At 42.1% G+C, this 17,176-nt stretch overlaps 1 protein-coding gene across 1 annotated transcript in view; it reads right to left on the bottom strand.

Moving 5' to 3' along the window:
* The window catches only part of gpam (glycerol-3-phosphate acyltransferase, mitochondrial), a 39,108-nt gene extending 22,541 nt beyond the window's left edge, over positions 1-16,567 (bottom strand). Inside the window, exons 1-7 of the mRNA XM_024007861.2 lie at positions 16,438-16,567; positions 3,157-3,285; positions 2,742-2,861; positions 2,254-2,327; positions 1,420-1,533; positions 840-989; positions 357-456 (exon numbers count right to left, since the gene is read on the bottom strand). Coding sequence (XP_023863629.1) covers positions 357-456; positions 840-989; positions 1,420-1,533; positions 2,254-2,327; positions 2,742-2,861; positions 3,157-3,252 — 654 coding nt within the window. The 5' untranslated portion in view covers positions 3,253-3,285; positions 16,438-16,567. The remainder of the gene's footprint in view (positions 1-356; positions 457-839; positions 990-1,419; positions 1,534-2,253; positions 2,328-2,741; positions 2,862-3,156; positions 3,286-16,437) is intronic.
* Between the last annotated feature and the right edge of the window lie 609 nt (positions 16,568-17,176).

The following is a 17,176-nucleotide window of genomic DNA, read 5'->3' as shown; positions in this document are numbered from 1 at the left end:
GTAAACGTCATCTTAAGTTTAGCTGTCTTGACATAAGACTGACGTAGCTTTATCAACAATCAACAAGGTAACATTGCAGAAGCTCTGTCCCRGGGGTAGACAGTCCTGGTCAATCATGAGACCCTTTCTAAGGTTTATATGGTTTAATGAAGCAAGACATTTATATAATTCCATGAACCATACAGTCAACACACGCCAACATTTGAGGTAAACAACTCAATGACAAATGTTACAGATTATGCATAAAATGTTAAACTATCATAAAGTTATTTACATATTCTAAAACATGAAGACATTCTTCACGCTGGCGCAACAGTATCATGCCAGCAGTATAAAGTGTTAGCGGTGATTCTAACCTCKGTAGCAGCTTTCTTCACCATCTCCAGCTGGCCTTTGTGGATCTGGATGCTCCAGAAGAAGCCATTGAAGAGCTTGAGAAGCGCCCATCCCGTCAACCTGAAAGACAAAAATGTACAGGTATGGCTCCTTCAGTGGCATTGTCACTGCCAGTGGTGTTTTTTMTTTTMTTTTTTTAGTTGAGCAACTTTCGTTGTAACGGGGACAAAACGGCATGCTTTGGTCTTCCTCATTTGAGCACTGCTTACATMGATTAGAACTAGCATTTGAGGATTGATACAAATCTGTGTTAATATCCATAGACAAAACCATATATTTGTTTGAAAATAACCACACATTTTCACAGACTTATCAAGGACATTGTGATTCCTCAACATCGCCCATTTTCAATTATTTCAAAAGGCCGGTGGGAAKCCTGCCAGCGCCAAAGAACATTACATTAAGTGATTTGAGAGTAGAGGACTCGCTGAAAGGTGCTGTACCTGATGAAGGCTGGTGAGATGTTGGCCACCATCTCTTGCAGGAACCCTCTGGCTTTCCGCCTCACCTTGCTGACCGCTTTATGTTCCACCCCAGCCTCGGTGGCCGCAGGATCCAACTCAGTGGCCACCTCCACAATTGCACTCTCCACCCTGGGACAGAAAAGTACTGTCAGAGACAAGCATTCTTCTGATTCTTCTTCTACTGGAAAATCAAAAGCTAATGGAGGTTTGAAAGGCATTATACTTAGAGTTTCTAGGGAGCTATGCTCAGGTTATGACAGTTTCAAGGGTACRGTTCATGGGAAATTACTGTTACAAACGCACTGCTAAACTCATGAGAGTTGTCTGCTTTGTTTCTTTGGCTGTGAACCAATACATGATCTCCTTTCCGTCACTTCACGACCTCTGATATAAATACATTAGAGATGAAACCAAGGGCTGGTTTGTCTTCAAGTCTATGAAGTCAGTTCAAAAGGAGATGAAGTAATTTACTGAATAATCATGGTACATCATTGTCTCTTCTTCCAAATCCCTGCMGGTTCCCTTCAGCCTTCCCTCCCTCTGTGTCTCTCTGTGATACCTGCTGTTGTTGAGTACATTGTCCACCACGTTGCGGGCGAACATGTCCTTCTGGACGTCCCTCTCCAGAACAAACAGCACATAGCTGAGCCTGCGGGCCAGCCAGCCCCGATGTCTGCAAGACCACAGGGAATACTCGTCACATACAAGGTAACCACAACAGTCAGAGTGCACCCAATCACAAGTATATACTATTAACATAGTTACCGTGGCCTTACAGAAACAAATGTAAAAAATTATTACATTGTTACAGCTGTAGTCCACCAAAGCACAGGAGCAACTTGGGTGGAATTTAAATGTTTATATTAGCTTGTACAGTAATATGGTTAGTGAAACACTTGTCATTATTTTTTAAAAAGAGCAATTTCTACTTAGTCATTTTACAACCCTACCACCACCAAAATCCACCTGTCATAAGACTCATCTTGTCAAATGTACAAGATAGTGTTTTGTTGACATGAACATATATGCATTTGTCCTGTTGTTTTGTAAGGCACAAATCGCCGACTTTGGGACCACTGAGCTCAGTCACCGGATAGGAGTGGCTGGTGTCCGTTGACAGTCAATTATTCATCCTTTAGGTTTCCACTGTTTCACAGGGACACCCTGAGCTTCATAGACAAGTGGTGAGTACATGTCGTTTGAAGTACAGTACGGGGCCAGCATATCTACTACACTGTACCAGGTTTCAAACCTGCGCCCTTGAAATACGTTGAATGTCGGCACAACATGTTGAACAGCGTTTGAACACACAGCCACGTGAAAAAGGTCTATTAAAGAGAGAKGATCACTATGGGCTCTCCGACCAATGACTTAAGTGCTGTGGTGGGCTTACCTGGTGTGTGTCTCATTGATGTAAATCACGTTGCGCAGTCCTAGAGAAGGAATGCTCGAGTTGAAGAGTCTCGCCTGGAAGAAAACAGAGGAGCTCTGTCAGGTAAATCTATTGCAAGRTGGGACACAGAAACGTATGCATAAGTTAATGCTCTGGGGTTCTAAGAAATCAAATATCACCAACAGTGGTTCTACCTAAAATGGAGGATGGAGCAGATAYGGGAGAATCATCCATAGAATCTATTCAGTGGAATACTTTTTCCGTCCTCCAGGTGGAATTAATTAGTCCCTTCCTGTTTCAGTCTTTTTCTTCTGTTTGGTGTAATGAATATGTAGGCACCAAACAGAAGAAAACCTGAAATGACTCTTTTCCCATCACAAAACATCCTGCCCTAATGAACACAACCAAGCAATACTTGGGATCACCAGGCTGGGGTTTGAGTAACCCAACGGCTAGACTGGAGTAAACTAGACCACGGCTCGGCTCACCTGACTTTGCGGCGTGCAAGAATGGCAGCAGCGGCCCACGAATGGCCTCTTTCTGTTCAGCAAGCCCTCCTTCCACGTGCTGGTCACACAGCGCAGGACAGACGGACTGGAACTGCGGTCCTGGACARAGACACTTCAGTTTGCGCCATTGTTCAAAACACAAAAGAATCCCATATAGGAAATAGATAGATTTTTGCACCGTGTTGGTCTTTCACACCCACACTAAAYTTCTCAACCAACACCAATTCTCCTCACTATCAGTGGTCAAGTCTTTCTTAGTGTTTCCTCTACCATTACTGAGCAAGACAGTCCTCCCTAAATTAGCGCCAACCCACCTAAAATAAAAATCCCAGCAACTAAAAAAAACAAAACAAGGGGAACCACATCACTACGTCATCGTTCAATCCCATCTTACTGAGTCATCGTTAGGCTGCTTCCAGCGGCTGCCTCCCTGGTCGGCTCCATTGACCTGGAGCAGGCTGTCTGGCCCAATCGTGACGGCCACTTCCATCTCCTCCCTTTATATCACACACCAGCTAGGAATCTGCGGGATCGAGAGAGACAATCACAGATCAACACAAATGCCATCAATAGAGGTCCCCACAGCCATGACCGAGCTCCAAGCCATACGGCGCTTACATACCTAACAGAGCAGGCCAAACAATTGAGGGGGTTTGGACTGGGGTGACAGATGATAGAATTTGGGTTGTGTCAAATTAAAAATGTCAATTTCAGAGTGTAGCACACTGTATGTGTGCGTTGCGCGATGATAATGGTAGARGGAAAGGCTGTCCCAAAAACCTCCTCAATTCAATGTTGACTTATGCCCCCCCTGGCAGAATTATATCATTACATTTTGTCTCAATCCAGTGGGGATTTGTTTCAAACTCTGCCATGATCATGTGTGGTCCAGAAAACCGTCCCCTGCTAGCTGCGCAATTTAATGACGGYCGTTCCTGTGTCATTGCCTCTTCAGAAAGTTGCAGGAAATACAAGTCACTGATGCATTCTGTTCATGTCGTATGATAAACTTGGGCAAATAAATGCAAATAAGTTGAATACATTTAATTGATTTCCTGCTAAGTTTTTTAAATATAATTGTTGAATTCCGTTTTATTGTCCGATTTCTGCGATTCCGTCTGCGTCGTAGATTTTATAGGGCCCTACAGTTGGGACTGGGAATGACAGAATTGGGGGTGTGAGTGACCTCTCCAGCTACTCAAAATAGATCATGGGGCATCACCACTGGCACGTGGCAAAAAGAGTGGAGATATTTTTTTCCCAGCCCGAGTTCTTTCCTTCACGTCCTTCATGACCTACGTATGTATTACCACCAGAAACCAATTTGCTGACCTGTGGGCGAGAGCCTTTTCCCCCTTCGGTGTCAGGTTATAGGCTACCCAGGCTCTGGCCACTGAACACACACACACCCCCCCCCACCCCAAATGACGCAGACACAAATACACGCAGACCCACACACACGTAAAAATACACACAGATAAACTAATAAGTTAACCTCTATAGATTCATACATTCACATAACCGCGCACGTTGCCTTGAGTCAAATTTACTRTCCAAGCTATAGCATACAATATTTTACATACAGCAGAATTTTAAAGGACCAAAGAGTTTAGGTTTGCTTTGTTCTTTTTTGCCATGTGAGAAAAAAAAATGATGATACTGGTATCGTCCCAGCCCTAGTAAGCACAACCGAGCTGGCTGGTTGAGTCGAGGGGAAAACAGGGCATTTGGAGTGTTCACACCATCTCAGAGGGATATTTGAGGCAGAAGTGTGCCACCAGACCGAACCGCCCCGTCCACCCAAGACACCTCAAATTAAAAACTGCAAAGAATTCCAGTATACCTAGCCCATCCTTAAAGTTTAAGTGAAAGATGGAAAATGTATGGCATTTAAGGTAGCCGGGTTGAGCCTGCTCTGTGGTCGACCAGTTAAGGATTTCAAAAAAAAACATCTAATAGCCTTACATAGGTGCTACACTGTTTAAATGTTTTATTTTACCTGCTACGCTGAAGCACAACTTTGTCAGTGTGAGCAGAGCACTATCAACCAGGCCTAGGCATTCGAAGTATTCAGACACCTTCACTTTTTCCATCTTGTTACGTTACAGCCTTATTCTAAAAAGGATTTAAAAAATAATCCTCAAATCTACAGACAATACCCCATAAAGACAAAACGAAAACAGGTTAAGAAATGTATTCAATTAAAACAGAAATACTTTGACATAAATATTCAGACCCTTTGCTATAGGACTAGAAATTGAGATTGCACAAATTGGAGTCTACCTGTGGTTAAAATCAATTCATTGGACATGATTTGGAAAGGCACACACCTGTCTATACAAGGTCACAKACTTGACAGTGCATGTCAGAGAAACACCATGGCATGAGGTTGAAGGAATTGTCCGTAGAGCTCCAAGACAYGATTGTGTCGAAGCACATCTGGTGAAGGGTACCAAAACATTTCTTTAGCATTGAAGGTCCCCAAGAAGACAGTGGCCTCCATTCTTAAATGGAAGTTTGGAACCACCAAGACTCTTCCTAGAGCTGGCCGCCCAGCCAACCTGAGCAATCGGGGGAGAAGGGCCTTGGTCAGGAAGGTGCCCAAGAACTCGATGGTCAGTCTGACAGAGCTCCAGAGTTGTGTAGAGACGGGAGAACCTTCCAGAAGGACAACCATCTATACAGTACTCCACCAAMCAGGCCTTTTATGGTAGAGTGGCCAGACGGAAGCCACTCTTCAGTAAAAGACACAACAGCCCGCTTGGAGTTTGCCAAAAGGCACCTAAAGGACTCTCAGGCGATGAGAAACAAGACTTTCTGGTCTGATGAAACCAAGACTAAAATCTTTGGCCTGAATGCAAAGCGTCACATCTAGAGGAAACCTGGCACCATCCCTATGGTGGAGCATGGTGGTGGCAGCATCTTTCTGTGGGGATGTTTTTTGGTGGCAGGGACTGGGAGACTAGCCAAGATAGAGAGATCCTTGATGAAAACCTGCTCCAGAGCACTCAGGACCTCAGACTTGGGCAAAGGTTCACCTTCCACAAGAACTASAAACCTAAGCACACAGCCAAGACAGCGCAGGAGTGGCTTCGGGACAAATCTTTGAATGTCCTTTGAATGTCCTTGAGTGGCCCAGCCAGAGCCCGGACTTGCACCCAATCAAACATCTCTGGAGAGACCTGAAAATAGCTGTGCAGCGACGCTCCCCATCTAACCTGACAGAGCTTGAGAGGATCTGCAGAGATGAATGGGAGAAACTCCCCAAATACAGGTGTGCCAAGCTTGTAGTGTCATACCCAAAAATATGCAAGGCTGTAATAGCTGCCAAAAGTGCTTCAACAAAGTACTGAGTAAAGGGTCTGAATACTTACGTAAATGAGAGTTTTAAAAATGTATTAAAACTGTTTTTACTTCGTTATTATGGGCTATTGTGTGTAGATTGAGGGGGATMTTTTCACCACATCCATTTTAGAATAAGGCTGTAACGTAACAAAATATAGAAAAAGTCAAGGGGTCTGAATACTTTCCAAATGCACTGTACATCCTTTTGATCACGGGAATGAGCTGTGTGTCGAAATGTTAAACAAACACCTGAAGGTAATTTTACGCTACAGCAGCGCAGGCCTCTCGCGGAGCCGGSATGCTCACGCCCAGGTTTCATTTAAATGAATAGGAGAGTCTCAAAACTGAAAACATTTTTCACATTTTCAGGCAAGTGACTTATCGCAACCCCCCCCCAAAAAATACTGCTGACTTGTCTGATGGGCAAGTGCCTTTCAGACTAATGCCAATCCCTGGATAGCTGAACACGTTTTACCGGTTAAACGTCCATAAAGCATCTGCACGCCAATTACCAACCACCATGTTMTGTTTCAATCAAAGCATATATTTGGCCTAATGGCYCGAGCTGCTGAGTTTGGGCCACGAGAGAAAAATGCAAGCAGACATTGATTCAGTTTGGATCTGATGAAAATACAACAGAACAGACCATGTCTCACACCAGACAAAGACCTCCAATCACCACGGGGTGTGTGAGAACAGGAATGGAGAAGCAGCGACGGGGGCCAGAGCCTGGGTGTGTGTGTGTGTGTGTAAAGTAGCACCTGCGCCTGATTGTTTAGCTATCGGGAATAGGGTCCRGATACTCCGTATTTATGGAGGGGCATGGCAGAGGCAGGGTCCACCAAAGCCACAGGGCTGTGTGTGTTGTGCTTGTGTGCACGCATGTGGAGCTGCTGCTCTGTGTTCTTGAACAACACTGACTAAGATAGACTATCTAGGCTAGGCCCATCATCAAGTTATTATAATGTTCGAGCCCTGAATGCGAATTAGCTGAAAGCRGTGGTATCAGACCATATACCACGAGTACGACAATACATTTATTTTTACTGTTCTAATTATGTTGTTAACCAGATTATAATATCAATAAAGGCACCTCAGGGGTTTGTGATATATGGCCAATATATCACGATTAAGGGCTGTAACCAGGCACTCTGCAGTGCACTGTACATAGTAACAGCCTTGGTATATTGGCCATGTACCACACCCCTGCATGCCTTATTGCTAAATATAGCCTAGCCATTAGTGATGAAAAAATAAAAACACAGTTACATATATCGATACTTTGACTCCAAGTATRGATTWGCAAAAATCGATACTTGGTAGCATTAGCTAGTGCTAGTCGACTGTATCCGCACCAAAAAGCCACTATTTTTCATCGTATAGCTTGTTCTCCAAATTCTAGTGCTGAGKGAGTCACTAACTTTTATAAATGTTTTGGTTATTAAACAACGTTGGTTCCATTTAGTTCGTTTTTTTGGGAGCCCAACATGCCATTCCTGTAGAGAAATCAAATAATTCACGAGAGAAATTAAGTCAAGGACTATGTGGGACGCTGGGCTAAAGGGAGTTGTTTTCATTAAGCAAATATTCAACCCGGTCAGCGCAGAAACGTAGTAATTAACMACTAAGACCCTAATCCATAGTGCCCGTTCTTTCCGGCTCGGATAGAGAAGTATACACTTTTACGCACGCCCTTAGCGGTGGAAACCCACATCACCATAAAAGCACCATCTCAAAACTAGTTCCACTACGTGAACAGAAAAGGCTTCCACTCTTAATGTACAGGTGATGGGTTATGTGAAGGGCAAAAAACACACAACTCGTTCATTCTGCAGAACAGCAATGTTGGCCTATACACCTACAGGAGGGAGCTGTTGACAATTGATGGCTTATTGGAGAGTGTTGTCTACTCATTTGAAGTATATTTGCCATTGTAAAAGCAACTTGAATTGTCCTAATGGGCCTCTCTTTGTAGCCATGTTTTTACTGGTCAAACCACAACTGAGCAAGCCAAATAAAACCTTTTGATTGTACCTAATCTGACACTAGCACCTGTATTTCACGGTATACCGTTGTATATTCCCACAGATTTTAAAGGAATGATGGACCATTTATGGATATTTAGGGGCGTTTCACAATGCAAATAGTCAAGGCCGCACAGGTATTGGTATTTATCAATGGTTATCTCCTACCAGTGTGCGTATGACAATCGTAGGATTGTTTGATATATCACACTTTTTCTATGCGTACGAACACTGAACTCCATTCATCAGTAGTAATTTAGAATAGTTTGTTGGCAATATTAATTCATGAGGTCCCTAGTTTTTTGTATGGGCTAGGTCTCAAGCCACCACATCCACCTATGTCGGCCTTCCGCATCAGCAGTGTAAAGCGGCAGAGTTCCAGCGGTTTGTCAGACTAGGAAACATTCCAAAAATTGGTCTTCTTACGAAAACGTCTGCAGCCTCCGAACGGTTTGGGCCACTCTGTGGAAAGATAAGACTGTCAAACACAACGCTGTCCCGTTTTGTTCTACGACCCCCACAAGTGTTTCTCGACTCATCTGAAGGTAACCCTGTACCAGTTTAGAAAATGGAAGTAGGTCAGCAGTTTTGTACCATAAAAAAAAGGGGGATAAATGTATATATTTGCTAAGCTGTCTAAGAAAGCTAATATCCTCTCTAGGCTAGGGGGCAGTATTTTCACATCCGGATGAAAAGAGTGCCCAACGTAAACTGCCTGCTACTCAGGCCCAGAAGCTAGGATTTGCATATTATTAGTAGATTTGGATAGAAAACTCTGAAGTATCTAAAACCGTTTGAATGATGTCTGAGTATAACAGAACTTATTTGGCAGGCGAAACCCCAAGGACAAACCATCCAGGATTTTGTTTTGTTTATGAGGTCACTCTTTTCAATGGGTTTTCTATGGGGATCCAGATCTAAGGCACTTGCTTGCAGTTCCTATCGCTTCCACTGGATGTCAACAGTCTTTAGAAATTGGTTGATGTTTTTCCCTTTGTGTAATGAAGAAGTAGGGCTGTTCAGAACGAGGGTCGAGTCTAGTGTACTGTTTGTTAGGGGCGCGCGACCTGAAAGCTCGCTCCACTTTGTTTTTATCTGCTATTGAACGCAGTTTGTCTTAAATTTTATCGATTATTTATGTTAAAAAAATACCTAAAGTTGTATTAGGAAAGTTGTTTGAAATGTTTGGACGAAGATTACAGGTAACTTATTAGATATTTTGTAGTCATGTTGCGCGAGTTGGTACCGGTGTTTTTCTGGATCAAACTCGTCAAATAAATGGACATTTTGGATATATAACGATGGAATTAATCAAACAAAAGGACCATTTGTGATGTTTATGGGACATATTGGAGTGCCAACAGAAGAAGCTCGTCAAAGGTAAGGCATGAATTATATCATTATTTCTGAGTTGTGTAGCGCCTGGCGGGATGAAATATGATTGTCTGTGTTTGTTTGATGGGGTGCTGTCCTCAGATAATAGCATGGTTTGCGTTCGCCGTAAAGCCTTTTTGAAATCTGACACGGTGGCTGGATTAACAAGAATTAAAGCTTTAATTTGGTGTATTGCACTTGTGATTGTATGAAAGTAAAAATGTTATAAAATGTTATTTGAATTTGGCGCTCTGCCATATCACCAGATGTTGTTAAATCGATCCCGTTCACGGGATTTGATCCCTAAGAAGTTTTAAATCAATTCCATACATTAACTTGGTAGAATCTCCCCACAGCTTAGATTTTTAGGGGTTAAAGGAATGGAAAATAAAGTCAAATAAAAACTATGCAAAATATACCCAATGTGGACCTGACAGAGACAATAGAATATTTTGTGAAATTAATGTTCACCATTTTGGGCTTTGGAACTTCCATTAAAAAGCTAACAAATAATTTAATGTCATTATTTCATAATGTTTTTTAAAACGTTAAATGTTATCTAAACCGAAACCTGTGATAATTTATAGAATCGAACCGATCTAAAAAGAAAAAAAAGCACTAAGCATCTTTTAAAATGGTGAACTAACATGTTTTTTTAGAACTTTTATCTCCATGACTCGTCTCTCTGCAGTGAGCAAATTGCAATATCTATAGAACCGTGAGAATGTTTTATAATGGCGCAAACAGAGAGGGCTGCCTCACTTCTAGCTCTTGGGAAACTATGCAGTATTTTGTTTTTATGTATTATTGTATCACATACACACACACAAACACATTTGTAATAATGACAATTACAACAACACTGAATGAACACTAACTTAATACATCAATAAAATCAATTTAGTCTCAAATAAATAATGAAACATGTTCAATTTGGTTTAAATAATGCAAAGACAGTGTTGGAGAAGAAAGTAAAAGTGCAATATGTGCCATGTAACAAAGCTAACGTTTAAGTTCCTTGCTCAGAACATATGAAAGCTGGTGGTTCCTTTTAACATGAATCTTCAATATTCCCAGGTAAGATGTTTTAGGTTGTAGGTATTATAGGACTATTTCTCTCTATACCATTTGTATTTCATATACCTTTGACTATTGGATGTTCTAATAGGTACTTTAATATTGCCAACCTAATCTCGGGAGTTGATAGGCTTGAAGTCATAAACAGCGCAATGCTTGAAGCACAGCGAAGAGCTGCTGGCAAATGCAGGAAACTGCTGTTTGAATGAATGCTTACGAGCATGCTGCTGCCTACCACCGCTTAGTCAGACTGCTCTATCAAACCATAGACTTAATTATAAATAACACAGAAATAKAWGCCTTAGGTCATCAATATGGTAAAATCCGGAAACAAAACYTTTATTCTTTCAGTGAAATACAGAAKRGTTCCATATTTTATCTAACAGGTGGCATCCCTAAGTCTAAATATTGCTGTTACATTGCACAACCTTCAATGTTGTCATAATTATGTACAATTCTGGCAAATTAATTACGGTCTTTGTTAGGAAGAAATGGTCTTCACACAGCTCGCAATGAGCCAGGCAGCCCAAACTGCTGCATATACCCTGACTCTGCTTGCACAGAACACAAGAGAGGCGACACAATTTCCCCTAGTTATAATGATATTCATATTAGCAGGCAATATTAACTAAATATGCAGGTTTAAAAATATATATACTTGTGTATTGATTTTAAGAAAGGCATTGATGTTTATGGTTAGGTACACATTGGTGAAACGACAGTGCTTTTTTCGCGAATGCGCTTGTTAAATCACCCGTTTGGCGAAGTAGGCTGTGATTCAATGATAAATTAACAGGCACCGCATCGATTATATGCAACGCAGGACAAGCTAYATAAACMAGTAATATCATCAACCATGTGTAGTTAACTAGTGATTATGTCAACATTGATTGTTTTTTTATAAGATAAGTTTAATGCTAGCTAGCAACTTACCTTGGCTCCTTGCTGCACTCGCATAACAGGTAGTTAGCCTGCCACGCAGTCTCCTCGTGGAGTGCAATGTAATCGGCCATAATCGGTGTCCAAAAATGCTGATTGCCAATTGTAATGAAAACTTGAAATCGGCCCTAATTAAATTTGGCATTCCGATTAAAATCGGTCGATCTCTAGACTGTAGTACACTCGACCATTGCTACTCCAACTGAAAGATGCCTACAAGGCCCTCCCACGCCCTCCTTTCGGCAAATATGACCAGAAACTCAAACAGGAAGTACCCATGCTAAGGACTATTCAATGCTGGTCTGACCAATCGGAATTCACGCTTCAAGATTGTTTTGATCACGCGGACTGGGATATGTTCAGGGTAGCTTCAAAGAATAATATCGACGATTACACTGATACGGTTTACCAGGAAGTGTATAGGAGATGTTGTAKCAACTGACTATTAAAACCTACCCTAACCAGAAACCATGGATAGATGGTAGCATTCGCYCAAAACTGAAAGRGCGAACCACTGCATTTACCATGGTAAAGTGACTGGGATCATGGCCGAATACAAACAGTGTTTTTATTCCCTCCGTAAGGCAATCTCAGGCAAAACGGCAGTATAGAGACAAAGGAGTTTCAAATCAACGGCTCAGACATGAGACGTATGTGGCAGGGTCTACAGACAATTATGGACGTCTTGCTTCCGGACAAGCTAAATAACTTCTTCACCCGCTTTGAGGATAGCAGTGCCACTGACACGGCCCACTACCAAGGATTGTGGGCTCTCCTTCTCCGTGGCCGGCGTGAGTAAGACATTTAAGTGTGTTAACCTTCGCAATGATGCTGGTCCCACAAGGGTGAGTGCTCAGCACCCTCCCGTACTCCCTGTTCACCCATGACTGCGTGGCCATGCACGCCTCCAACGCAATRATCAAGTCTGCAGACGACAACAGTAGTAGGCTTGATTACCAACAATGATGAGACAGCCTACAGGGAGGTGAGGGCTAGGAGTGTGGTGCCAGGAAAACAACTTCTCACTCAACATCAGCAAAAGGAGATGATCGTGGACTTCAGGAAACCCCCTATCCACATTGACAGGACCGCAGTGGAGAAGGTGGAAAGCTTAAAGTTCTTTGGCATACAAGTCACTAACAAACTGAAATGGTCCACCCACACAGATAGTGTGGTGAAAGCTCCTCTTCAACCTCAGGAGGCTGAAGAAATTTGGCGTGGCACCTAAAATCCTAAAACTTTTACAGGCGCACAAGTGAGAGCATCCTGTCGGGCTGCATCACCGCTTGGTACGGCAACTGCACCGCCAGCGACAGCAACTAAATAAGGCAGTTCTAGTTCTGTTTTGCATTTTTAATACATTTGCAAACATTTCTAAAAACCTGCTTTCACTTTGCCATTATAGGGTATTGTGTGTAGATTGATAACATTTATTTTTCCCTTATCAATTTTAGACTAAGGCTGTAACAAAACATGGAAAAAGTAAAGGGGTCTGAATACTTTCCAAATGCACTATCGGCACCTAAGTATCGTGAGGTCCCTGGCAATTCCATGCCCTACTAGCCATAATAATAATAATGGTCCCGTGTGGCTCAGTTGGTAGAGCATGGCGCTTGCAACGCCAGGGTTGTGGGTTCATTCCCCACGGGGGGACCAGGATGAATATGTATGAGCTTTCCAATTTGTAAGTCGCTCTGGATAAGAGCGTCTGCTAAATGACTTAAATGTAAATGTAAATGTAATAAGAATATCCTTTGTTGACCCTTGAAATATCCCCTTCCAAATCTCTACAATACTGGGATGATGACTTGGCAGTCTACTGCTGTTGGGCAAGGTCTTCCCTATGACTCGACATTACATTATCTAATCAATAAATACACATGGCAGGTCCAGAAATCACATTCTAACRATTTCTCTAACGGGTAAACATAAGACTTTTTTAAATTTCACTCTGCTTTGAGTTCAAATTCAGCTGGATGTCTCATCTGATCCAAGGTCATAAATAGGGGAGAACAGGCGATTGCTTCGATATGGAATCGCCTAACCCTAGGTTAACACCAAAACACAATTGCTCTTGCAGCTGCGTTGCAATAAATGTGTTTTCTTGCTGCACAAAAAATGTTATTTACTTAACCCAAACCCTGGGAACCATGTTGTGTTTACTTTGAAAATGGCTCTTTGTTTAACAGAAAATATGGACAGAAAATCTAGCTTGTCTTTTCCTCTAAAATTGAGCAAAAAAGGGAGTTTGTCTATTCCAAGTGAGCTCAGTGAAAATACAACAGCGCACAATGAGAATACAATTTCCTCCAATCTGATACGCATCTGTAGCCGAAGTTCTTGTTATCACATTGCCCAGGCAGTCTGGAAAGAGGAACTTTGCACTAAACAAAGAGCAACATATTCTGTACTATTGCCTTTCCCTGTAGTCCTGCAGTCAAATGAACCCACTCACTGTAACATAGCAGCAAGCCAACCTTGGGGTGACATGAGATGCAGTATCATAAAAGCCCATCGTCAGTACTTTTAGCTTGAGTCATCAACGGAACAGTGTTTGTCCTCACAAAAGCCCTTACTGCTGTACGTAAGCCGGAAGCTTAACTTTATGGAAGGAAAGCATTCGTATAAAAAGCATTAGGTTAGTTGCTACCAACCTATTTACAATGATTTATCCTTATTCAGAAACGTAGGTCTGGCACAAAGCTATGGGACCAGGTGGAATTGAAGTCAAGTGAACCTTTCTCCCCCCCCCCTTCCTTCGCTTTTCCTTTCCCTCCGTCAGTCCCTTTGTCCCTCTGTTTTTGATGTAGGTCAAATGCAAGTCTCAGTCGGGCTGAGTGACATGTAGACTATTCTTCTGATCATTCCATTTCTTATGTTTGGCAGTTCATGCCAAGTCTATATAAAAACGGTTTCAATGAGGCTGATTCATTGGCTTGAAATACGTTTCTGATCCTGAAGCAGAAAGGCTACTACAGTTCATCAAGCCTATTACTAAAATGAACCTGGCTACAGTATAAATCCATGGGCAATATAATAGCTCAACATTCACTGTGGTAGGCTTATGCTAATCACTGTGCATTGACAAACAAGAAAACGAGTATACACACAAAACTTAATTTGTGGACAGATAGCTTGGGGAGGAATTCCTAATGTAATTAAATCGGYAAATCACGCCATGGGTAGTGCCTTCCAGTTTAGAACTAGGTCACCATCAGACGCTGAGAGAATCTCTTTATAAATGGATAGCTACACCAACAAGCGTGCATGTTTGTAAGTGTGAGTATGTATGTATGTGTGTGTGTGGGGGGGGGGGGSMYCTAATCACTGAATAGGACATAAACTAAGCCAAAATGCTCCTGCCCAGCTCAAGCAAGCAATGAATGACATACTGAGCTTTGCTGCATTGTCCCTTTGTGTTCTTGTAGTAGGTGACCCGCACATTGATGACAGAAGTGTGACTAGAATTCTGCTGGGTTTGCAAAGGTCAATGGCCTGCCATGTTCGAACAGGGGTGGTGAGGAAATTATTGATGGTAAGACTACCATCATAACACCAAACACAGGCTTCATAACATTTTTGAAGGTGTTTTGTTTTTGTTAAAAAAATATATACTAATCTGGTTTCACTTACGCCTGCCCCAAAAAAGCAGGGCAAACAGGGGTTTGGGACTTTGCTCATAGAAATCTTAACACGTATGGACGCTTCACTGATCCTGGTATAGGCATATGAATTGCCTGTGGCCATCAATATTTACAAAACAATCTAAGAGAGCTATTATCATTAATCCTATTAATGCTTCAATTGAAAGGACGTATGGGGCGGCAGGTAGCCTAGTGGTTAGAGCGTTGGACTAGTAACCGAAAGGTTGCAAGATCAAATCCCTGAGCTGACATGGTACAAATCTGTCGTTCTGCCCTGAACAAGGCAGTCATTGAAAATAATAATTTGTTCTAAATTGACTTGCCAAGTTAAATAAAAGGTCAAATAAAAAATTATAGATGTTGTACATTGACCTTTCACACATCTTGCAAGCTAGGCATACATATGAAAGGTACTGCACACATCGCTTATTGGACTCATGAACATACATTAATGTTTTCTTCCTAGAAAGGGAACGCTGAGTAGGTCGTTTGCATGCCAAAACATCTTATCCATGCGTGGGTGGCTACTAACTAGGTTAATCCGACTCACAAACTGCCTGTTAATCTTCACTAAACAGGTCAAATGAAGCCGGACAAGACAGATGCCATGGTGGGGGATGATAATGAAATCTTAACAAAAATGATTTCGCAAGTTGTTATAGTGAACATAAAAGTGACGTGTGAAGTAGCTTCATGGCTGAGTAAATTGCATAGGCAAGGACAGGTGCAGTGTTTAGCTATACAGCACAGGCTAGCTCACATTGTTGCCTGGTCATCAAATCACAGTTGGCTCGGTTGTTTAGATGGGATAGAGCTTTTGTCAAATTACGTCGAAAATAGTTTTTGCATTTGAGCTAACTTAACCCTCTTCCTGACCTTGTTATCCTAATGATCCTAACATAATACGTTAATAATTATAACCTGCTGCGTAAAATAGAAGTTGCCTAGGCAGCCGATAGTGCATGGAAATCCTCCTAAACCGGTTATTAAAGTCAATTTTGACAAAATCTGTAACCTTCTAGACAAAACCAGTTGACGTTAAGCTAACATAAGCTAGTACTATGACGCTATTTCATTCAATGGTCAACCTAATTCACACCATTCACTCAGGCTAGCTAGCTACCGTTAGTTTAGCTAGCTAGCATAATGGCTAGAACGACTATACAGAAACCCGCAGGCAACCGCACCGAACCGTTTAATCAACGTCGTGGTACAAGCCAACACAATATTAGCTAGCGTTAATATTTAAATAAAAAAGTTTCTCAGTCTTACCTTGTATACGACCTCTAGCTGCACCACCATGTCTTGTGAATATACCCCCGTTGGCGCAATGTTCTTCTTCGAGAGTTAATGGCAGACTATCATCAAAGATTTTTTTAAAGATAGACCAGAGCCTGTCGTTTCCAATGGCAGAAAATGAATCCTAGTTGGCCGAACAAGCAAGAAGGTGGGCAGAGACAAACACGAGAGGTGAGATCCTATTGGCGTGTTCTAGCATTTATTTGCATATTTCCATTAGGGAACGCCTACTATGTAAAGTGCACGTGTACAACAACTCAATTCGCCCATGCACTCCTTAACGCCTTTTTTACTTTGGCAAACTCTTCCAAACTCAGTCCACTCGGTTTGTTACAGATTCTAGTTTCGGAATCAGAAAACTGTAAGGAGATCAAATGTTTAATATATGCGAAAATATGCAGAATGGCAGACAAAATCCATCTCGCTCCATCTTCTCCCACTGCCGGCCACTGGGCTTCCGCTCATCACCATATTTGYTAGTGAGTGGAAACGGGAACCGGTCGCTTCACATTTTTACATCCGGTGAAATATCTGGCTCATTGTTTTTTCTGTGCTACAATCTATTGAACAAAGTAGGTTAGTTAGAAATCTATTTCATACTGGTGTATTGCCGCCACCTACTGTACCGGGTGAACAACAAGAAAAAAAAATCCATTGCAGGAAAGATGGCTCCCGCGAGAGTTTGAAAATGTTCCCTTTGGGGTGGCAAAGG

Source organism: Salvelinus sp. IW2-2015, linkage group LG18 (assembly GCF_002910315.2).
Source record: "Salvelinus sp. IW2-2015 linkage group LG18, ASM291031v2, whole genome shotgun sequence".
In the NCBI taxonomy this organism is placed as follows: Eukaryota; Metazoa; Chordata; class Actinopteri; order Salmoniformes; family Salmonidae; genus Salvelinus; species Salvelinus sp. IW2-2015.
The sequence above is the reverse complement of the archived record's forward strand: the minus strand, read 5'-3'. Positions and strand labels throughout refer to the sequence as shown.